This window comes from Clupea harengus, chromosome 19, assembly GCF_900700415.2.
Source record: "Clupea harengus chromosome 19, Ch_v2.0.2, whole genome shotgun sequence".
NCBI lineage: Eukaryota > Metazoa > Chordata > Actinopteri > Clupeiformes > Clupeidae > Clupea > Clupea harengus.
The window spans coordinates 18,389,665-18,413,807 of NC_045170.1; the positions used below are offsets into that span (position 1 = coordinate 18,389,665).

Here is a 24,143-nt window from a genome sequence, read left to right on the forward strand (position 1 = left end):
CTCCATTGCCACGGGCCCCAGCAAACCACGGCGTCTCGTGCCCCAGGGGCCGTGTGCCAGCTGCCTGAAGCACCATGCAAAGATGAAGAGGCAGCCCAAGAGGAAGAAGAGCAGGGTGAAAGGTGAGAACAGTCACTAGGGCGCACAAAGCCTGGGGAGGAGGCTTACATCAGCTGTTCCACCAACATGGAAGTGGCTCTCAGAAAGAGATGATCTCCCTTGCATTGGATTTCTGTGCATCCCCTCTAATGGTATTTTGGGCAATTGCCATGTAAAACAAAGGACAGGTAGTGTGAGAGTTTATGCAGTGACAAATAACATTCAATTGTGTAAGATGTTCATCAGTATTGAATGTTGTCTGCATAAGTATGTTAGCATATTGTATGTATGACTAAATCTGATCAACATCTTAATGGGTATCATCATAGATATCGGAGCTGTGTTGTTAAGTGTCACCTTATGTCTACTGTCATGTTGTCAAACCTGATGTCACTGTTGGTTTGTCTTGACTGTGTTGATTTAACTGTGATTCAAAAAAGCAGTGACCCTGTGTTATCTTGTCAGCTTGTGTTCTCAGTGTCTCATGATGGATTGTTTACTCAGATCCAGCCTCTTTGAACTATGACCAGTGGATGCTGCTAAGACCGTGGCGACCTCGGAGTGCACGGCCATCCCAGAGTGAGGGGTGAGAGGATGCATGCTTTTCTGAGGTTGAACCTAGGGGATAGAGATGGTTGTATTTGCTGTTTGTAGGCTGATCTGATGCGTGTGTAGGTATGTACGGTGCATGCGACCTGTAGTGTTGGTGTTTGTGTGTGTGTGTGTGTGTACTGGTGCAGATGTGATGTTTGTAATATATGAGGGTGAATATATTTTGTTTGTATGGGAGTGTCTTGACAGAAACTGATCTGCGTTGCGTATGTTTGTTGCTGTAGGCTGATGTAAGACCTGTGTGTCACCATTCATCTGTTTTGTTTGTTTTCAGTAGTTGCTCTCATCTAATAACGTGGTTGATATTTGTATGCGTGTCTGTGGTAATACTTCCTGATCTGCGATGTTGATGAATCTGAATCAAAGTAGACTGATCTCTCTGTGTAATCTTACTATGCTTCCTGCCATGCAAGGATGTCAGTTCGACCCTTCTTATCACCTCTGGTCCAAACATGCTCTTACACATATGCAGACTAAGTGGCACCTAATATTGTAAGTTACACACACACAGAAACAAAAAAAAGCCATGTTCCTGCTTACATAAGCGCATGATTCATACAAGGTAATTATTAATACGAGGCACTTGATTAATATATTCTTAAGTCATTAACAGTGTCGAAATTATCTTGTCAGTTTGTATGTGTATTTGTGTGTACATATGCCAACACAGGAAGTTGTTTGAGCATCTTCCTTTGATCTGGCGGCATGCAAAAGTCCGGGCTAAGGAGGACCTAGAGGATAAATATGAAGTCTGTATAAGACCTCATGTGTTTCTGAAAAGGTGAGAAGACCATAGGCCATGGACTCATGGAGAAAACACGCACACGAGCACAAATTCTTGGGCATGCTGATTTGACTAATTGCTCATACAAGGGAATTTATTTGTGTATTTCCTGTTACTCGTGCATGTTGGAATTGTCTTCCTGTGTGTGTGTTTCAGAAACCTTCGACAGTGCCAGAGGTCTCAGCCAAAATTCCTCAAGCGCACACAGGTCAGGAATGGGGCAGGGTCAAGACGGGGTCGAAGGTCCGCTAACCTCTGGCCTCCAATTGGGAGCTCAAGAGCGAAGAAGAGGAGGAAGAGGTTGGAGGACTCAATAAACAAGAAGAAAAAGAGTGAGAGAGAGGAGCAAAGGAGGGGAGGGAGACGAGAGGAGACGAGTGTGACAGATGAGCAGGACAAAGACAGCAAGCTGCTGGGGAAGGAGCACCCAAGCTATGACGTCACTGCAGACTGCAGTACAGAGGAAAATGTAAACCGGCAAAGTCCAGACAGACATAAGGACATGAACACTGACACACAGACAAATGGATGCCCTGACAGGCAAGTAAATGTCTGTCTGCTAATGTAGGCAGTCAGCCACACTACCTTTGCTGTCAAAAGATTGCAAAAAGAGATTTGCATTTCAGTATTCAACTCCTGTGCCAACGCCAGTGTCACAGTTGAGGACAACTCTATGGTTATAGTTCATTTAGCAGACACATTTATGAAAAGCGTCTAACAAATAATTATTCTCTGAGGAGCAAAAAAAGATCATTATGTAATCAATATTCTGTGTATGACTTCACAAGTGTACTGTTTCGTGTGTTGAAAGAGGAATGGTGTGTTTACTCAAGGGTGACACACTGGTGACACCTCTCCCATCTCTTCCTTGATAAGATACCTGCTCAGTAACCATATCAGCTTCTTTCAGTGCATGTTAAATACTCAAAGTCCAATCACTCAGTAGTTTAATTAATTTTCAAAGAATTGTTGAAGCTATATGTTTGAAAGGTTTCCTGACAAGGAGAACACTGGAAGGAATTCCCCTCAGTACAAAAAAAGCATAAGGGTCACCGATTTATCAGCAGTAACGAACAGCATTTATCACCAAGTATGACAGGAGCAATATTCAGTGTAAAGCCCTGCACTTCTTACATGAACAAAACTGCTTATTACTATTATAAAGAAAGGAAAACACATCACGTTCAACAATATTCACACAATTTTTTTTTTAAGTCCAAAAATATGTATTACTGAACTCAAAAAAAGCCTTTTAATGTAAATCTAGTATTGTCATTTTCAAATTACAATTTTCAAAGCTTCAGTTAACAGACTGCAACACATATCAAGGACATTTATGAAATGGTAACTAGGGCTTCTTGTTTACCAGACAATTGATTTACAACAAGATATATTAATGTTTTCACTCACATATTGAGCACAACCATTGGATTTCCCTTAAGGACCATAAAGGAGTCAAACACGGGAGCTGATGGCTTTACTGCAGTGGTGTAAACAGAGTGAAGTTGTTCGTTCACAGCTAATGAGTGAGAGAGGAATCTCATTAAAGCAGTGTCCAGATGACAACATTTTATTAGTCTATCCTCTCACCTTGGAGAAGGCTGCAGGTGTTTGCAGTTCCTCTTTACTGTGACTCAGTGACAAGAGATTATATAACCTGTTCTTGCTCTTACTTCCTGTAGAGATTGTTCATCTCGAAGCCAGAGCCCCTTGAACACTGATCACTGCTGGCTCTCTTCCCTCAGTTTTGCAAATGGTACTCATTTCTCTTCTCCGCTAAATGGCTGTCTGTGATCATTTCTATGTTTCTGTTTACAGTTGTGATGTTACACATTGTCTTGTACAGGTTGTGGTGGATTTTTCGGTGAAAGACATTAATGTGCTGTCAGAAAAGGCATACATTACATATGGCAGTGGTATAGGGCAGTATGTATCTATATAAGTTTCTGAGGTGAAATGTCAGTTGTCTGAGTATCTGAGGTGAAATTGAATGTCTTGTATAGAGGAGGCTGTTGGTGGCAAGACAAAAAAAAATCATCACTGTATCGCAATGCAATGCATCACAATAAATCTGACCATTTTGCACTCAAAGAGATGAAGTCAGTTGAAACGCTTTCATATGCCTGTCTGATGCATCAGAACCGAAAGAGGCTTGATTTTGTTTGATCTCATGCATGTACAAGGGTCTACAGATGCATACATATTTACAATCCCAGAATAGCAACAGTTCCAACTTAATCATGTTGTCAATCTTGTCAAATTTTCTCAATGGATGAAATCCCCTTTTTACGGTGCATCAATAATCATAACTTACAACAATAACTTCCATGTACCCCATTATATATATACAGTAGTAGATATACAGTATATACAGTTAGTCTGCTTGTGTGTGTGGAAAATGGGGGGTCAACGTGTTTAAAGTTGGGGGTTTGGGGTAGGGGGGTTGGTCTCTTTGTAAATGTCAGGTCTAGCAGGAGCCATGGGGGGGCAGCACTGAGCTCGGAGAATGTGCAGTTTCTCCGTCAAGCCTTGAAGGCAGCAGCTGATGGCCCGGCGCACCATAGAAGAGGAGAAGTAAAAGATCATAGGGTCCAGACAGGCGTTGAGCGTGCTGGAGATGAGTGCCAAGTTTCTCCACTCTTCGCTCCTGTGGTGCACGTAGCCCACCACATGGGAGATGTTGTAGGGCGCGAAGCAGACGGTAAACACCAGCAGGGTGACCACCGCCAGCCCCACGGCCCTCAGACGGCGCTCACGGGTAATGCTGGGCAGCTGGGACAGGATTCGGATGAAGTTGATGTAGCAGAAGCAGCAGATGAGGAAGGGGACGAGAAAGAGCACCAGGAAGAGTTCAAAGCGCACAGATACTATAATCTCCAGCTGGTTGTTTTCAAAGTTATCGTAGCACTTCCTGGGTTTCTGGACTTGCGGTGCAACAGTGCTGGGAATGTCAGTGGTCACATTGTCTGTGTTTGTCATAAAGGGCACAATGTAAGTTATGCTTAGGTTCAGAGCAGACACCAGCCAGAAGAAGACGCTTGCTATCACAGCATAGCGTGGCCTGCGCCACACCTTGTACTGGATGGGGAAAGCCACGGCCAGGTAGCGGTCCACGGCCACCGCTGTCAGAAAGAACGTGCTGGTGTAGATGCAGGAGAAGAAGAAAAAGCTGGAGATCGGACACATGAGGAAGGGCAAGTTCCACTCCATGTTGTCCGATGCCTCCGTCATCTTCACGGGCAGGAAGGTGAGGAAGATGAGGTCAGAGACAGTGAGGTTGAGCAGGAGGATGTCCATGGGGGTCGGCTTGCGACGCACCTTGATACAGAATGTGCAGAAGGCCAGGATGTTGGCAGGGACCCCCAGTATGAAGGTGATGATGTAGACAGACAGCAGGAGCTGGCTCACCGTCATGGCAGATGTGTTTGGGTTCACAAGTAAATCTGAAAGTCTGAAATACAACGATACTGGTGAAAATCTCAAAAAGCCTAACTGGGTACGACGCAAAAGGGCATTTTAGTATGGTGGATAAGTGGAATGATGTAAATTCTATGTATTTATTGTGTGGGTTTGTGCCTGTGTTTGTGTTATTTCACACCATAGTGTTACATGTTGGGTGTAAATTATGGACAGCTCTTCTCAGCGCAGAGATCTTGGATGTGTTTCTCTTTGGGCGACTCTCCCAACGTGAGGGTTAGAGCTCTGACTCACCACAAAACTGAAATGATTTACTACACACTTTTGACCAATCCATTTGATCTTAGACTATTTGAAATTGTTTGAAAATACTAGCTAGTTTTACTATGATTAACATAACCTTCCAAGTTCTGCTGTACAAACACTGGGATCCTGTAGCAGTGGTCTCTAATGCACACTTCAGCGGTCCGTTATTTATATAACAGTCAACAAAATGCCATTATTCCATGAAGTCATAATACATACTTGAAATTGTTCGTAATGAGAAAGAAAAGAGCGAGGTGCAGAATCTAAACAGTTACATAACATAGCAGTATGTTCAATTCATCCTGAGTGTGACCATATATTGTAAAAAGACAAATTCTTATATTTCAGGCCATAATGTTAAACATTGTGCCTTGATTTAGTTTAATCCAGTTCAATTTCCCTCACTTGGGTGACAATAGGTAAAGACATTAAAGAAACCATGATCTTAAGATTTACCTTTAGTGATGATATACAGTTTGATCCATTTTGACCCTAATAAAGTCAATAACCCCCAAAATCCAGAGTGGAACCAACAGAGAAGCCCTTCCTTCAGATGCCTCCATCCTCTCCTTGTTATCCCACCAAGGTCCCTGTCCTTCTGAAGGTCCAACACACCAGGCACTGCCTTAACAAGTATTGAATTATATCCTACAGCAAACAGAGCCTCTCAGTGCCTGACTTAAGGGTGAGGAAATTTAATCTGTCGCCAATCATACATCTGAAGCTCGCCAAACAGTGTCTCTCAGCAACGCTAGGAAACTCAGAATGAGGTACACAGAACAGCGTCACAATTATGACAGCCAGAGAACATTGTGTCACGTTCGTCGCTGGAGGTCAAGTCATGTAAACTGGGCTAGTTTTAGGTATCATATCCATTTTAAGATAAGAAGAGCTGCAGAAATCTGAGTTTCAGAAAAGAGTAAGGGAAACTTGGTTTCCTCGAAATAAAATAGGTTAAAGTTTTGATTGCTGTTAAAATCCGGTACTGAATACTAATGTAACCTAATTTCATAAGGTTAGTGTTGTGGCAACTTGCATCAGCGCTTCATATTATATCTATATGTATCTCATTTTGGGGCATCTAGGGTTGCTCTTGTCATTTTCTAGATATGTGGTTGTATGGTGTATGGGGTTATGTGGTGTGTGTGTGTGTGTGTGTGTGTGTGTGTGTGTGTGTGTGTGTGTGTGTGTGTGTGTGTGTGTGTGTGTGTGTGTGTGTGTGTGTGTGTGTGTGTGTGTGTGAGAGTAGGGGTATGTGTTGTGGGGGTAGGGCTCTGATTCTTCAGTTAGCTATCTATCAGGATATCTGGTTGGTCCTCAGTAACTTTGGCTTTGGCACTGCAGAGAGGGAGTGGAACTGTGACATAACCTACAGACCTGACCATAAGCCAACCTTTATGACTCACAGGCCCTTATAAACCACATGACCTTTAACATATCCTCCTGTTTGATGAGAAAAAGCTAATTAATTTCATGAAAATAATTTCCGGTTATGTGACAGCAATTGTTTGTGGTTTTATTGCTTAAATTGACTTCCTTCCCTTGGTGCTGTGTGTTGTTGTGCCAGATATCTGGATGGGAGCCATTTCATGTGACATATAGACTAGAGGATAAGAGCAGACACCCCACCTGGCATCAAACCCAGGTCTCCAGGGCAATTCACCTACACTCTGACCCAAGGGCGTAGGTTTGGTCACAGCATTGGTAGGGACACGACTGAACGTTTATTAACATCACTTATTTTTGTTGTCTTTTTTTGAATATCCCAAACATGAGTAAGACCTCACCTGAAGCCCTGATGGTCCACCTGCTGCTTCCTCAACCTGCACTACATCTGCACTGGATTTCTGAGTTTCCTAAATGCATTTCAAAATAATGCCTTAATGAACAAAATTACCTAATGAGAAGTACATGCAATGCATTTGTTTGTTCTGAAATTCATTTTTAATGTGTAGGTAATTGGTTCAGGTTTTATGGCGCTGTACTAGAATTACATCATCTGCACTGGCTTTCTGAGCAGTGAAATCAGGCTGCTAAATGGACATTGACACAATATCGACACTTTTGCACTCGTCACTTACATACACTGTCACTTTCAAATTACTGCTTGTACTTACACTTACTCTTACACGACAAATACATATTTATCAGAATTATTGCACTACCTGCTACTCCCATTTGTCTGTAGTTTAGTTTATTATATGTTACTATATGTGTATTATATGTTATATGTATATATGTTAGTATTATATGTATAGGTTGGTATATGTTTTAGCATATTGTATTGTATATTTATCTTGTATATTTAGTAAGGGTATTATATGTTATTACATGTAAATTATGTTCAGAGTACTTGTACAGAGTGTATGTCATGTTATGCTATGTTATATTATGTTTGCTATGTTATGCTATGGTAGGTTGTTGTGTGGTGCCTTGTCCTAAGAATTTCAGTGCCCAGTCTGACCCTGTGTCATTCTGTGCATCTGACAATAAAAGACTCGTAACTTGTAACTTGTAACTTGAAATAATGTATTAATTAATTATATGATGCATACATTTGGTCATCCCAATTTATACTACCCTTTTACTACCTACAAGTATTACATTTATTCTCAAAATAGCCAGTGTAAATTAATAAATTATTATTTTCTGGCGTATTTAGTAGCTTTTAGTAGTGCTGAGAACCTGAGCTTCTTTAGCCAATTAAATGAGAGCATCTTGTCTCGCAGGCTCGAGGGCGCATTTATAAAACGTGGACATTTATTTTTCACCCTTCTGGGCGACAAACATACAGTAGTATAGATAATAATACGAATGAGTTTGCAAATATATTGTGCAAAATTATTTTTTCTAACAGGCAATTCAAATTAACAAAATATTGGTGGAGACAATTGTCTTTCACAAACTTTGGTCGTGACAATATGCAAACCCTTGCCCTGACCACAACACCAAACAGACAGGCTCTGTTATTGCAGGCAGAGACAGTCAGGTGCTAATCCGTCACACTGCCCTCCCCATCGGGAAGCACACCCATATGCTTCATGCACGTTCTGGCACCTCTCCTACTAGGCTATACTTCTGCCATCCAAGAATGCCCCACACACTTGTGCTTCACCTCTCTCTCAAACAGGGGTCGCCCTATGCTGGGGGCTCCTCATACAGTTATATCGCTGCCGATGTCCTCGGGGCAAGCGATCCCACTTGTGTATCACATGTGAGTCTAGATTCGAGGTTGAGTAGTTTGCTACACGCGAGTGGGGTACATCCTAAGCGAAGATCTTATTTTCTGTACATGTATAAGTAGTAATATCTGAACAGAGGTTCAGCCAAAAGCCAACAAGTGTGTCTCATTAAAATTATCTGTGAGAACAGTGGTTCTTCCCCTACAAATATTTCATCATTCATCTCAAGACATTGGGTACAGCTCAGTACAAAAAATCATAAAATGAACACATAAAATGATCAGTCACAATGACCACCTTGAGATTTGAACTGATCATGGCCACTAGGGGGCTCTGATACACCAAATTACTGTAAACAAGTGAAAAATATGCAAAAAGTGTTGCTAGAATATTTGATATGGGAATGCTTTCAGGGGTTCTCCTCTAAGAGACACATGCATAGGATTTTAGTACAGAAGTAATTTAGCATTTAGTTGACACAGCTGAATATTTTGTGTTCAGATTAAAATACAATGTTGCCTTTGTCAATTTTCAAATGTACAAATCTGGACTAATTTATGTTTAAGTTTTGTACATTCACATGCTGTTATTTAGGCCATATTTTTATATATTTTTACATACGAGAATAAAAGGCCTTATTTTAACTTTATTTACAGCCTTAAGTTAATAGTCATTGGTCAGGTAATACATGTAATAATTTATCGAAATGTTTAGTTAAGTTAGTTCAGTGCGTTTAACATATTTCTGTCAAAATGCAAAGCCCTGACCCATCTCAGAGAGACCTCTCAAATGAAAAAGGCATTATAACTTCAGTGATGAGTAAGATTGAAACATAATCTGTCTTAAAAATCCGTTTTTATACTACTATGAGTAGTTTTATAACTGTGGCACTTGGATGGTTATCGTTTAGATTCTTAAAAGGTTCTGAGTTTTATTCAACCCTCACTAAATTAAGATCTTCCATGTCACTGACACTTCCCCTGAAGTCCTGTGTGCCTGAGCAGTCTGAGCATACAGCCAGCAAAATCATCCATCAGGAAAGGGCACATAAGGTGACGGTAGTGGACTCACCTGCATGTTTGAGAAAGGAAATCTACCTTGAAAGCGTGAAATCAATGACACGAGGGAGGGATGTTTGTTCACGTTTGTTTTATATAAACACGTACATGGACAAAATAACAGAAATGCGCACACATACATATGTACAAAGAAAGGAATTATGTTAGTAAGACAGTGTTCCAAATATACACTTGCTTGTTTAGAGAATACAGTTACTGGGCCAGAATGACACTGTGTTTTCCATTCTGTCATGTGAATAACTACTTTAAAAAGTGGGTGAGTGCATCATTTGTTTACTTGCCATATTTTACATTCATTTTACAAGACAGCCATCCTTTCGAGAGGGCTTCTTATTGCTTCAACAGTGTGTCTGGGTCTTTCAGTTAGATCTTCCTGTATCATGGTCAGTTATATCTCAGTCTAAAGTTGCTCCATCATGAGAGTGCACTAGTCTCCATGTTCCTCCATCTCCTCATCATTATTCTCTATCCATCCCTCTCTCACCTCCTCTTCCAATCACCCCATTTGTCCACTTGTCAGATGCTTGCAGACGAGCCTACCCGATGGCCTCTCTAGGCTGGTCGAGTGGTGGTGCAGTTGTGGATGTGGGTCTCTGTCCCTCTGTCTGAGAGGCACTTGCCTGCCCCACAGCTGTTGGCGGCTCCATGGTGTGGGCGTTTGCCAAGCTGGGGTTCCGCTGTGTCCCAGTCCCATCCCTCAGACAGGCACAGAGGCCCCTGGGCCCGGCGGGTGACAGCATCAGCATCACCAACGGCTCCAGGAACACGTTGCACGAGCTCGTCAGCATGGCCTCCCTGCGCCAGCTTACACTCTTCTTCAGCACGAAGCCCACCACGTGCGAGGTGTTGTAGGGCGCGTAGCACACCACGAACACGGCCAGCGTGGAGAAAGCGATGGCCAGCACGCGACGCTTACCTCCGGCCGGCAAGCACGAGCGGCCCACCAGCGCCACGCAGCGCAGTGTACAGAAGGCCGTGATCAGCAGCGGCAGCAGGAAGAGAAACAGCGCCATCTCTAGGCGCAGCGGCATCAGAAACTCCAGCTGCGACTCGGTGAAGTTCTCGAAGCACACCAGGCTGTTGCTGCCGTTGCCACCCACTGATGATACAAAGTAGCCGCCTTGCTCAACAGCCAGCCCCAGGCCCAGGTGCAGCAGCACCAGCGCCCACAAGATGACGCTGACCACGCAGGAGAGGCGGGCGCGGCGGTATAGCTTGTAAGTGATGGGGAAGGCAACGCTCAGGTAGCGCCCCACAGTCACGGCAGTGAGGAAGAGAGAGCTTCCATACAGCGATGAGAAGAGACAGAAGCTATAGATGGGGCACATGGCCGGGGGTAGTGCCCAGGCTTGAAGCACTGTCTCCAGGATCTTAATGGGCATCCAGGCCACCAGCGCTACGTTGGCCACACACAGGTTAAGGGCGTAGACCACGCTGGGGGTGGCGCCGTGCTTGCGGGCTTTCCGCACGTACACAAACAACACCAGCAAGTTGGAGGGCAAGCCCAGAAGGAAGGTGAAAGAGTAGATGGTCAGTGAGACAAGGTCCTCCACGGCTACCATCCTGCTCTTCTGTAGAAGACAGCCCTGTTCTTATCGATCCACTTGGGTAAGCTTTTGGTCGATCCTCAGAATTGGATGCCGAGGTAGCATTTCTTGCATGTGAGCCCCAGTGTAAGTCATTATGATCTTGGCAACACACAACAGGTTCTTCTCCCTAGGTCCAGGCTGACACTGGCTTAGAACAGGAGAGGCAGCATCACTGAAAGTCCACTGAAGAGAGTACAGAGGACAGAGAGAAAGAGAGAGAGAGAGAGAGAGAGAGAGAGAGAGCTGGCCAGCATGTGTTTACTTCGATGCACCAGACTGTAAGAGTCAAACAGGAAGGGGAGAGATAGTGAAGAGTGTATGGGCGTGAACATATCTGTGTCTATTTGTGTGTGTGTGTGTGTGTGTGTGTGCATGAGAGAGAGTGGTAGAGAGAGAGACTGAGTAGCCATGTGATTTCGTAAATACGTGGTGTGGTTAACGTTTAAGGGCATGGCTTGACGCAAGCCCAGGTTGACGATGGCCACTCGGGCGGACGTAATTGAGTAAGATGGCATTTACCTGGCAAGGAGCCGGAGGATGAATGGGCAGAGTTAGGGCGGGGGCATGAAGCCGTTTAGTTAAATGATTCAGAATAATTGGGGGTTTCAGGAAGAGATTTGGCCCTGGTTCACTTAGGCCATAAAGTCATAAAGAGCTTTGGTGGATAATCACAATGTAGGTAGTTTGTGATGAGGCAATGGCCACTGGCACGAGAGAGGATGCATCACATTTGAGCTTGTCTTGTGTGTGTGTGTGTGTGTCTATTCCAGCAAGGGAAGGTTAGGTTTGTTTGAGAAAAACCGGTTATCCACTGTGTCATACTGTAAATGGATGGATACTAGGCAGGTCAGGTGAGCTCCCTAGTTTAGTGAAATCAGAAGGAAAACCACCACAATTACCAAAACTGAGAAATGGAAACTTGAAAGAGAATAAGACAATGAAAATAGAAGAATTGTGCAAATTCAAATATGTTGTAAATGTAACAGAAAATTTAAAAACAGGTTTAAAATTAGTATTTTTTACTGTAAACAATGTAATAAAAGACCAAATAACACTTTCGGAAGCTCAGGGATCACATGAAACTGGACAGTCATAATCAATCCACATCTTTGTGTACAAAGATAACCACTTGGAGCTCAAAAAAACATTCCCATTTATCTTTAACATGGGCCCTTCAGTGCAGATCACCAACAACGCAAATAAATCCCTGACCAGCCACGATAAGGCCTAAGTGGTCCCATTTCATTTCATAACCATTAAAATATTTCAGTATCATAATATCCACTACACCATACAGTATGGGAGGATCGTGAAAAACATTTACAAACCACAAAAAGCGCAGCCTCATCCTTCTGCTTCTTACTTTATTTTCAAGATAATGCCTGACACAAACAAACACATTAGGAGACATTAAGGCCAAGAGGAAGGCAGTAAAAAGAGTTTATTATCGATGTGACTGCAAGAGAGTAAGTGTGTGTTTTTTCTGCCTATGCTTTGCCTATGTGTGTGTGTGTGTGTGTGTGTGTGTGTGTGTGTGTGTGTGTGTAGGAGAGAGAGAGAGTGTGTGTGTGTATGTGTGTGTGTGTGTGTGTGTGTGTGTGTGTGTGTGTGTGTGTGTGTGTGTGTGTGAGAGAGAGTGTGTCATTTACAATCTATTTCTGATTAAGGTTAGAGTCCAATTCCTAATGACACAATTTACGCCAGTGGAGAAAATTCATACAGCTTTCTTCCACTGACCAACTCAAACAATGAACACACTAGCCGCATAAACAACCCCATTAAAGTCATGAAAGAATGAGAGGAGTGAGACAGACATTGAAGAGCCCTTGGCCAATGTCTTTCAAAGAAAACCACACAAACCAAAACTACACACTATGGTCAGATGACATCTCAAACCACTGCGAAGAAAACAAGACACAGAAAAACTTGTGAACTTCAAACAGGATGTATTGCCATCTAGTATTACTCTTATATTGCTTTGTGTGCAATGAAAAGAGGGGATGGCTGAGGGAGGGTTTTATAATATATGCTATACGAAGAAGCGGCATTCAAACAGATGCACCAGCTTTGTGATGACTGTGATTTCTTAAGGGAGGAGGGATGGGTATCGTTATAAGGGGATGATGGGGCATTAGGCCTCAGTGAGGGTGTGTCTTCCACTGGAGTTGGTGAGAGGAACGACGGTTCCGGATGCCTGGTGGCCTGGCTTGGCCGCAGCGATACGCTGGCGGACCTCCTGGCATCGCTGCACCAGGGCCAGGGCCTCGTCCTTGCGAGACAGGTCCTCCTGCATGCGAGCCTCATGCTCCTGAAGGGCCTGGAGTGAATGTCTGAAAGGAGGGACAAAACACACACACACACACACACACACACACATACACACACACACACACACACACACACACACACACACACACACACACCACACACACACACACACACAGAACCATAAAAGACTATCACAAACCCAGTGTGCTAAGAGGACACAGAGAGAAAAAGATGGCAAACTACATTCATGTGAGTCATTAGCTTAACAATGTCAGTGTATCTGAATGGTTTCATCAAAATTGAGGAAACACTGAATGTTCAAACTGCATAGTGGGAAAGGGAGCCTAAAAGCGAGCTGATATGCCATATGCTCTTACAATACAGGCTTAATAAGCCTAACTCTCAACATAACCACAAAGCTGCCCGCATAGGATGCCAGCTATTACGCTTTCACTCTCCGTCATAAAGAGGGGTAATGGGAAGGGCAACTCACCGAGCCTGGCCCAGCGTCTGGCTCAGAGTCTGGATGGTGGCCTCCAGCTGCTTCAGTTCCTCCACCAGCCCATACTGAACCTGATTTACATTTAAAACCATGTAACTACTCCACAAATTAATCGTAATTAGACAGCTTTTTGGCAAAACAGTTTTTCAACCCATTGCCCAAGAAGTGCTTGTACCCTGCCCAACTTCAGGGGACACAAATCAGCCATGTGGAGCTACAACCATACTAATACATAAGGATTGGTGAAGTCTAAGTACATGTTATCGCAGAAGAAGAAAATAAAACTTTGACAAACACTATTTTATTGCCTGTGTGCATCAACATATTGTACTATAAATGTTTTGATGTTAGTGCCTCTAACATATTGGGCTCCGTTCCAAGGAGGCACAAGGTCTGTTTACCAATCCATGCCTGCACCTTGTAGTGTAGCCACATACTGTAATTAAAATACACAACACACAGTACCTTCCTGGTAATCTCACAGGCCAATGATACACCAATGATACATGCCAACACACATGTATAGGGTTAAGGTCTAGTAGGCTACCAGGAAAAAAGGCTAGCAAGCTACCTCATCCCAGCAAAGGTCCACTCCAGGCCTCTTGGTCCTGTTCTCCAGACGTGTGTGCGATAGCTTCAGGAAACCCTGCTTGGCATGCAGGTCCGTCTCCAGTTCGCGGATGTCCTTCTGAAGGTCTTGGATCTCATCTTTGGTCTGTGTGGGGCGTGAAGAGAATGCTTCAAGCATGCTGCTGAGGACACTAAGAACTGATACATCAGACACCGCAAAACATGTTGACACAAGCATGATCGCATAAACTAAAGCAAGTTATGCGAAAAAGGTAAGGAGATGATGAAGGAATAGAAGGGTAGGTGACCAAAGGAGCAAAATGATGTAGAGAAAAGAAGCACACAAGATAAAGAAGCATACCAGATAAAGAAGCCCACTAGATAAAAAGGCACACTAGATAAAGAAGCACACTACATAAAGAAACAAACGAGATAAAGAAGCACACTACATAAAGAAACAAACGAGATAAAGAAGCACACTACAATAAGAAACAAACGAGATAAAGATGCACACTGAATAAAGAAGCACACTAAATAGGGGCAGGATGCATGTTGCTCACAGTCTTCAGCTGCCACTCCAGCTCGTCTTTGGCCTGCTGCAGGTGATGTGTGCGTTTGCGGATGGCAAACTCCAGAGCCATCTCCTGAGACTTTATCTCATTCTGCACCTGCAGGAGGGTTTCAAAGACATTCAGGATGTTTCTTTTGCTCTCTCTAGAATTCAATCCCACATAGTTGTACAATACAGCTGATGGGGGTCGGACATATGATTCAAGGGTAATAGAGGAAGTAAAACCTATTTCTAAATGCTCCCTAAAGTACATAAATATTAGCTTGATAGTTTAAAATGAAGGTAGAGATTTCCTCTCTACTCTTCCTACCTGTGCCTGGGTGATGCGCATGCTCTCTCTGAGGGCCAGTGAGGTCTGCATCTCCTCTTTACCTCTAGTTATGTTGTAAATGCTGAAATGCTCCCACTGCAGGGGAGTACTGGTACTGCAATAAACCCAGAATAAATAAGATGTTCACTCTGAAATAGTCATATATAGCACTCATTCGTGTTACTATAAGTATTGACAAATGCCACAGTAAACAAAACTAGAATATGTATTTCCTGAAGGAAATACCAGTGCATGAAATGCAAAAGTTAAGAAAGGAAGAAAAAAGGAAAGGAAAGAAAAGTGAACAAGAATGAAAGAAGAAAGGAAAGCAGAGTGAACAAGAGTGACTATGGATAAAGACAGCAAAGTGAGAGTGAAGAGGGAAAAGTTTAAAAGAGAGAAAAAAGTAATAATAATAATAATAATAATAACAATAATTCATTTTATTTGTAACGCACTCTTCATTCAGAGGAATCTCAGAGTGCCAACATATTAGAAACTAACTATAATAATACAATAAAATAAAAATTAGTTAACATAAGCATAATAGAAAACTTTTTAACATTTTAACATAAGATTTAACACAAGGCCAGAAATGCCTTCCTGAATAAAAATGTTTTTAGTCCAGCTTTAAAGGAGTCCAGCGTCTGCGTTGCCCTTAGGTGGTCAGGGAGGCTGTTCCAAAAGCGTGGCGCTGCCGAGCAAAAGGCCCGGTCGCCCATGGTGCGGAGCTTGGTTTTGGGGACGCGGAGGAGCGAGCTGTTTGAAGACCTGAGGGTGCAGGTGGAGGTTTGGGGAGTAATTCATTCTTGCAGGTAGGGAGGTGCATGCCCATTTATGCATGTATGTGTGAGTATAAGGACTTCGTAGTCAATCCGGGAAGAGACAGGGAGCCAGTGTAGTGAGTGTAATATTGGTGTTATGTGCTCATATTTCCGGACCTTCATCAGGACCCTGGCAGCGCTGTTTTGGATGTATTGCAGCTTCTGGATGTTCTTGCCAGTGATCCCATAGAAAAGCGAATTACAATAGTCCAGTCTTGAGGAGAGGCGTGGACAAGCTTCTCTGCATCTGATAGGGTTAAAGTGGGGCGGAGTTTGGAGATGTTTCCTAGATGATAAAACGAGGTTTTGCACAGGTGTTTTATATGGTCATTAAAGGTCAGGTGAGGGTCAAACCTAACTCCGAGATTAGTGACTGTGGAGGAGAGGGGGATGACCTGGCTGTCGAAGGTGAGATGAGTTAAGGAGGATGACTGAACCTGGTGTGGAGTGCCAACAAGAAGGGCCCCAAGACAGGCGGTGAGACATGACATGGCTGCAGTGGGGCTTGGGGCAGTTTTGATATAAAGCTGTGTGTCGTCAGCATAACAGTGGAAAGACATCCCATGTCTGCTGATGACACGACCGAGGGGGAGCATGTAAATAATGAAGAGGATGGGGCTGAGGACCGACCCTTGCGGAACACCACAGGAGACAGGGAGCTGTCTGGACTTGCATCTTCCCAGTGAGACATATTCAGTTCTGCCAGAAAGGTAGGACTGAAACCACTTGAGTGCAGAGTCTGATAGTCCAATGGTGGTGTGGAGGCGCTCTAGGAGGATAGTGTGGTCCACTGTGTCAAATGCAGCAGTCAGGTCCAGGAGGATGAGGAGTGAGGGTGATCCTGCATCGGCTGTCATCAGCAGGTCATTCGTCACCCTGAGCAAAGCTGTTTCAATGCTGTGGGCTGAACGAAATCCTGATTGAAATTTTTCAAACAAGTTGTTGTGTTTGAGGTGGTCCTGAAGTTGAGAAGCAACTACCTTCTCTAACACCTTGGACTGGAAGGCAAGGTTTGAGATAGGCCTGTAGTTGGCTAGAACCTCCGGGTCCAGAGATGACAGCAACCTTGAGAGCAGGTGGGACATAGCCAGACTGAAGGGAAAGGTTAACAACTTTGGTGATGAAAGGACTGAGAGTGGGGATGTGTGACTTGAGCAGAGCAGTGGGAATGGGGTCCAGGGTACAGGTACAGGATTTCATTTTTCTGAGGATTTTCTCAACATGGCTCTCCCGAAACCTCAGCGAGATGTAGAGGAGACAGCACACTTGCAGATAAGGTGTTGGTGTCAGAGGGAAGCAGAGATGGAGAGCTGGACATCAAAGAGCGAATGTTGTTGACCTTGGATCTGAAACAGTCAATGAAGCTGTTGCATTGCTCCTCTGTAGCCTCAGTTGAAGAGGATGGTTGTGGCTTCAGGAGTTGGTTTATGGTGGTAAAAAGCTGTTTAGACTTGCCAGGGTTTTTATTAATTAAGCTTGAATAGAACTGTGAGCGAGCATCTTTAAGGGAGTTGGAATAGGCCCTTTGATGCTCACGGAAGGCCAGTTTATGGACAGTCAGCCCAGAGTGTCTGTAGCGTCGTTCCAGGACACGCCCAGCTGTTTTTATTTTCCGCAGCTCATGTGTGAACCAAGGAGCAGAGCGTGAGAAATTGACCTCACGTGTCTTGACAGGGGCATGGAGATCAAAAACACTGCTCAGGGATGTATTATAGAGCTCCACTAATTCATCCACTGATGCAGAGGCTGGGCAGGTGATGAGCTGAAGATCCATGGTCATGGTGGCTGAGTCAATGCTTTTCCAGTTCCGGAAAGACATTTGACGCTTAGGTCTAATAGTAGGCAGCATAAAAGTCAAGGCCATTGAGACCACCTTGTGGTCGGACACACCGATATCATACACCTGTAGGTTACTGATGGGAGCAGAGTCAGTGATAACCAGGTCCAGAGTGTGCCCCTTGGTGTGAGTAGGAACCTCAACATGCTGCTGCAGGCCAAGACACTCAAGCATACTCAGGGAATGTGCTGCAAACTGACAGGAGGGGTTGTCAACATAGATATTTAAATCACCAACAATGACAATGTTAGTTGACATAGTGCAGAGTGAGGTAAGCAGATCACTTATCTCAGGTAGAAAAGATGGGTTAGGTTTTGGAGGACGGTATATTAGAAGCAAGTAGAGAGATTGAGTGTAAGAAAGAGGGGTTGGAGAGGGATAGAAGAAAAACACATGGATGGAGGTTGGCGAGAGAGAGGGAATGAGTGAAAATAGGAAAGAGAATGTACTGGAGGAAGGAGATGTTAGAATGACCGATGGATGAAGTGGAATATATAGACATGGCATGGAGGAAGTAAAGAAATGGAGGGGAGGATAGAGGACTGTAAAGTCAAACAAGGCTGGCAAAAAGGTTGAAAAAAAAGTAGGAATTGATGGACAGAGTAATTGAAAGAAGAAAGGATAGAAGAGTGAACAGGAGTGGATATGGATAATGAGATAAAGAGAGAGTGAAGTGGGAAAATATTGAAAGAAGGAGAGGAAAATGAAGTGAAGAAGAGAGATGGAGTGTGAGAGAAAGTAGACCGAGAGGGATAAAGAGAAAGATAGAGAGAGAAAAAAGTAGAGTTTCGAAGTTGTCTCTTAATATTCCTAGTTATACAGTTGAATGGAGAGGGACAGAGAGAAGAGGAGCTTTGGAACCTTGGCGCAGGTGTCAGTGAAGCACAGGTGCAAGCCAGTTTAATGACCCTATTATGATGTCATAATGGCCCAATGTAAGTCAATGGGAACATTTGTATTAGTTTTTCTTTAATATCTTAAAAAGTATAAAGTTTAGAAAAATACATAGCACATGTGTCCTTAATAAGACATACGCAACAAAGTTTGAACAAAGTTTCTACGTTAAGTGGTTCAAGCTGAATTAAGCGGTAAAAATAACTAGAAAATGCATTTCCTGAAGGAAATAGTGCATGAAATGCAAAAGTTAAGAAAGGAAGAAGAAAAGAAAGAAGAGGGAAAGAAGGCAAGAAGAAAGGAAAGAAGAGTAAAAGAAGGAAAGAAGAGAGGAAGAAGGAAAGAAGAAAAGAAAGAATAGTGAAGAAAGGAAAGAAGAGTGGAAGAAGGAAAGAAGAGTGGAAGAAGGAAAGAAGAAAAGAAAGAAGAGTGGGAGAAGGAAAGAAGAGTGGAAGAAGGAAAGAAGAAAGGAAAGAAGAGTGAAGAAAGGAAAGAAGAGTGGAAGAAGGAAAGAAGAAAGGAAAGAAGAGTGGAAAAAGGAAAGAAGAATGGAAGAAGGAAAGAAGAAAGGAAAGAAGAAGAAAGGAAAGAAGAGTGGAAGAAGGAAAGAAGAGTGGAAGAAGGAAAGAAGAAAGGAAAGAAGATTGAACAAGGGTGGCTCTGGATAAAGAGAGTAAAGAGAGAGTGAAGAGGGAAAATATTGAAAGAAGGAGAGAAAATGGAGTGAAGCAAAGAGATGGAGTGTGAGAGAAAGTAGAGTGAGAGGGATAGAGAGAAAGATAAAGAGAAAAAAAGTAGAGAATGGAAGGTGTCTTTAACTGTAATGTTCCTAGTTACAGTTGAATTGAGAGGGACAGAGAGAAGAGGTTCCTTGGAATTGGCGCAGGTGTCAGTGAAGCACAGGTGCAAGCCAGTTTAAAGACCCTATTATGATGTCATAATGGCCCAATGTAAGTGATTGGGAGAAATTGCATTAGTTTTTCTTTAATATTTAAAAAACGACAAAGTTTGAACGAAGTTTCTACGTTAAGCGGTTCGAGCTGAATTAAGCGCTGAAGTCGGTAAGAAGAAGAAGAAGAAGAAGAAGAAGAAGAAGAAGAAGAAGAAGAAGAAGTATAAGAAGCCTAGGAATAACAATACAGGGCATTTCATGCACTGTAATAAGAAGCCACTTAGGAATAACAATACAGGGCATTTGTGCACTGTAATGATTCATTTGCAAACAGTCAAGATGTGATGGAAAATTCAACAGATGACAAAATTATTTTTGAGCAATGCTCAACATGTAGGAGAACAGGGGTGCTCCAAACTGTTACAAATGGATTCCCCGGCCCTGGGAGAGTTTTACCTGGAAGGTATTCTGAGAGGGTTGGGCTTCAGGGAGATCTGTGGTGACGTCACAGTGAGTGATAGGCAGGACATGTCCACATCCAGGGCATCTCTTTTGTTCTGGAGGTCAGAGGTCACCTGATGCCAGGCTTCCTGCAACAGGCTGAGAGGCACAATGGAGCATTAATGAAAATGTCACATCTCTGCTATGGGCAACCTCATAAGCTCAACCAATGAGACAACCCTTATTTTTTTCTCTGACCCCTCCCTCCATCTCACCACAGCTGTTCGAAAGACTGATCGATGCGCTGTTGCAACATGCGCTGACAGCTGTCAATCAGGTCCACGTCCTTCTTCAGCTCCACCTCCATCGGGTCACTGACCAGCTCTCCACCCCGCCGGCCTTCCCACAGGGTCAGGCACTCTATGGTGACCTCCAGAGGCAGCGCTGTGGCTGCCAGAGCAAGCTCGATCTTTTCCTTAGACTGGAACAGCATTCACAAACATTAATCACCATAACTACAGCATTCTGAAAGGGGAATTTCGACACTCTGTGCTCTTTCTATCTGAAAAAGACTATTAGGTGGCTGATAAGGTGGCTTTCATTAGGTGGATTATTAGTCAGAGAGATAATAAGGCACCTTTCAGATGCTGGATGCACTGAACAGTGAACTGGTCATTACTCAATTGAGATCTTTAAATCTGTCTTTTCTTTTAATTCACTCTTTGGTTTGCTGTTTATTCCTCATTATAGGTCTCACTAATCACCTGAGTCAGGGCATCCATCTCACTGTCGACATCCTTGGCACAAGACTCCAGTTTGCTCTTCCAGTGGGCAATGTCCTGAACCCTGTCACTCAGTCTGCGACTGCTGTCACTCTCATCCCATTTGGTCTGAACAGAAAAGACAAATCAAGACATATAGACAGACATTATAAATACACAAGAATTAAACGATATTCTCCTAATAAGCTAAATAATAAGTCAAACTGTTGTGTGAGTAATTTCAGCATCCTTTGGATAAAACAAATAGCAATCAGGTGTCCATGCATCATGGCAGCATAATTACGACCAGCCCCTTACTTTAGTAGCGGTCTGATTGCGCAGAACCAGTCCCTCCTGACGGACATCGTGGGACACCTGGCGTTGGTGTTCGGCAGTCTCAGACAACTGCTTGTTCCTGGTCTCCCAATCCAACACACTGTGGTGCAGGCCTGGCTTCATACTCAAGGTGGCCATTTTCACACCTGCTGAGCTCACAAGATACATGTACACTCATTCAATGCGTAAGATATCATGATATTTCTCAAGAAAATCTTGCTCTAATAAGCAAGTGCAATAACTCTGTTAAGTATACTAAAGTGATGAGCCAGTACTGAAAGATGTTTAAAATATTGGGATGTGTTTTAATAAGCTTCATTTTCTTAGATTTACAGCAAAACTCTAAAAACGCGTGCAGAAGAGTGTGTGCTTTGAGAATGCTGGTTTAAAAAAATTTAGCTACAGGTATGTGCAGCCCACGAAGTCCTAGGCCTACAGGTTATCTGTATTTTTGTGAAACAACTGTACACCGGTACATTTGGTCAAGTTCCAAAAATAATAGTCGACAGTGATCAAACTATTGTGCGACATGATAGATATATAATATGTTAATAACCAGTAGCCTACCCTGCCAGATTACATTAAGGTAGCATATGTTTCTTCTCCTTACTGGTAGTTTAGAACTACCCTGAAATCTCGATTAAACTAATACGTGAAAGTGAAATAATTCCTTGTGAAGCAATAGCGATGTTGGAAACGGGTGTTAGAACGGTTATGTTGTTTAAAATTATATTCACTCACCTTACGTTCTGGAATTACAAATAGAACTGTTCGTCTTTCTCTGGCCGCGAGTTTATCGCCGAGACGCGAGATGTATCCATGCCAGTGCTCGGTCGCCAGGTAACAAACAAACCAACATGTCAAGCACTCTACTTAATAATTGAAGTGCCATGACAACGGCCTCAAAAAAAACGCTGTATGCTACTGTAGTTTGAATGGTGTCACAATGCGGTTGTGTCGGTTGTTGACGTAGTATAGGGCTAAAGTCACCGTTACTTTTCCAATACATTTCCTGATAGACCCAGGCTATGCCAGGCCTATATAAGCAGAGTTCAAATAATATAAATATGGGTTAATACAATACAATATAAACCTTCATCTGGATTTGTTAAACGGCAGACTGATGCATTTATGTGCATGTAATTTCTTTGTGCACGTTATGTATTTGCTGTAAAGCACTTTGAGCTGCATTCTTTTGCATGAAAGGTGCTATATAAATAAAGTTTTATTATTATTATTATTATTATCATTATTATTATTATTATCATTTGTGGCTGGCCTTAGAACAGTCTGTTAGAACAGTCTATCTTTACACAAGGTTGTGTGGGTCCCCGTTCTAATATGGTTGTTTCTGGATTTTTGCTGATTTTGCAGCTGTTTTTCTGATTTATACCTTTGTAGTGGTATAACAGTGTGGACATCCGAGGGCAGCACTCAAGAGGGATCTTGTCAAGAGACTGAACACCTCTACTCCTGACTGCCTGATGTCCAGAAACTCAGAATAATCCTTTAGCTTTCGCCAAAATCTAACATGTTATGGTGGGCATGTGCCCACCCTTGGTCAGTGGGCGTGATGCCTCTGGATCTAGACATAACCAAAGTCAAGTTTTCTGTCTTGAGGGTAAACAGGAGCCAACAAGTTGAGAAGCTGGACTCGCAAAGAAACAATATTATAACAACAATCATCCTTTTTGGCCAGTTTTCAAGATACTGATAATAATTAGTATTATATAAAATAATGAGGACGAGGTTTAGAATGTTATGACACAGAGAACTCACATAAACTGTGTTGCAATTTGCTGTCCTGCATTCCTAGTGTAAATTGAGAGTGGTGCTGTGATTCTCCTCAGACGGGACCTGCTAGAGTCTGGGACAGAGAAACCACCTTTTCCTCTCTTAAGAGTAGAGCTGAAGAGTTAGACTGATCATACCCTTGTAAATAGATGAAAGATTGTTGTGTTTTTGACGGATTTCGTGTGAACACGACTGTTATACTTTCTTGACTTTTAGATAGAGAGAAATATGTATGGGGGTCTTTGGTCAAACATGGCATCTGCTTCCATTGAATAGCTCTCTTCCCGTACTATGAGAGCCAGGGGAAATAGGCCTGTCCGCACAACCCAGGGTCAAAGCTGACCCATTGCAAGGCTCCCCCTTTTGACAGCCGCATGCAGTCTGAACCAGAACTAAGAGGTAATTACATTTGGACAAAAGGGCCATTCCTCTGAGAAATTTCCTTTTGCCAAAAGACAGGAAACAGGAAGTTTCAGTTAACATAATTATTAATTACTCACAATTCAATGGTGTATTTGACTGTCAGACATCGTCTGCCCACTGAACAATCAGCATGGGATGTTATAAATAGGCCTCCCTACTTTTATTATGGGCTCAACGAATGTTGTTGATCATGTGCGGCTGCCACAGACATCAAAGTTGCCACATAAGTTTCATGTACGTTTCCCTTGAATAGCACAGGTGAGGCAAGCTTATTCAAATCACCTTACACTCCAAACTGAATGTGTCAAATTAACAGTCGAAGCAGGGGCGGGCTGGAACTGAGCCATGTTGTCTCAGACAACACGACACCTGCAGGATAACACAGATCAACACACATACACTTAACCCCTGGCCATAACAAAGAAATACACTCCTACATTGCTCTATTGGATCCCTTTAGATGTTGGCCTTTCTGCACATTAATAGTAATTCATTTTATACCATATATTTGGAGACCCAGTCTTGGATCTGGTCAGTCATGAAACAGGCTTTAATCTTGATACAATGGTGGCCAGCCAAGGGAGAAAGAGAGACAGGGTTCACTCAAACAGCTTCTCCTAAATCTCATTCTGTCAGCTTTTGGAACAATACA

The 24,143-nt window shown here is 43.0% G+C and overlaps 3 protein-coding genes across 4 annotated transcripts; all 3 read right to left on the reverse strand.

Moving 5' to 3' along the window:
- Positions 1-2,733: 2,733 nt before the first annotated feature.
- On the reverse strand, positions 2,734-6,088 carry LOC105901971 (free fatty acid receptor 2-like). The gene is made up of 2 exons (XM_012829485.2): positions 5,675-6,088; positions 2,734-4,946 (listed from the first exon to the last, which is right to left on the reverse strand). Exon 2 carries the CDS (start codon positions 4,907-4,909, stop codon positions 3,911-3,913), a length of 999 nt encoding a protein of 332 aa, XP_012684939.1. The 5' UTR covers positions 4,910-4,946; positions 5,675-6,088; the 3' UTR covers positions 2,734-3,910.
- A 3,927-nt stretch (positions 6,089-10,015) lies between these two features.
- LOC105901970 (free fatty acid receptor 3) lies at positions 10,016-11,041 on the reverse strand. Its single transcript, XM_012829484.2, has one exon. The coding sequence runs from the start codon at positions 11,039-11,041 to the stop codon at positions 10,016-10,018; it is 1,026 nt and encodes a 341-aa protein (XP_012684938.1).
- A 1,619-nt stretch (positions 11,042-12,660) lies between these two features.
- On the reverse strand, positions 12,661-22,229 carry tekt2 (tektin 2 (testicular)). 2 transcript variants are annotated; one of them, XM_012829483.3, is made up of 10 exons: positions 22,016-22,229; positions 21,257-21,420; positions 20,942-21,067; positions 20,453-20,658; positions 20,193-20,336; positions 15,290-15,404; positions 14,969-15,076; positions 14,410-14,553; positions 13,830-13,909; positions 12,661-13,398 (listed from the first exon to the last, which is right to left on the reverse strand). In XM_012829483.3, the coding sequence occupies exons 2-10, from the start codon at positions 21,410-21,412 to the stop codon at positions 13,200-13,202; spliced, it is 1,278 nt and encodes a 425-aa protein (XP_012684937.1). In that variant the 5' UTR covers positions 21,413-21,420; positions 22,016-22,229; the 3' UTR covers positions 12,661-13,199. The 2 variants fall into 2 exon arrangements, with proteins under 2 accessions (XP_012684937.1, XP_031441915.1); XM_031586055.2 differs by having other exon boundaries at positions 21,257-21,423.
- Positions 22,230-24,143: the final 1,914 nt, after the last annotated feature.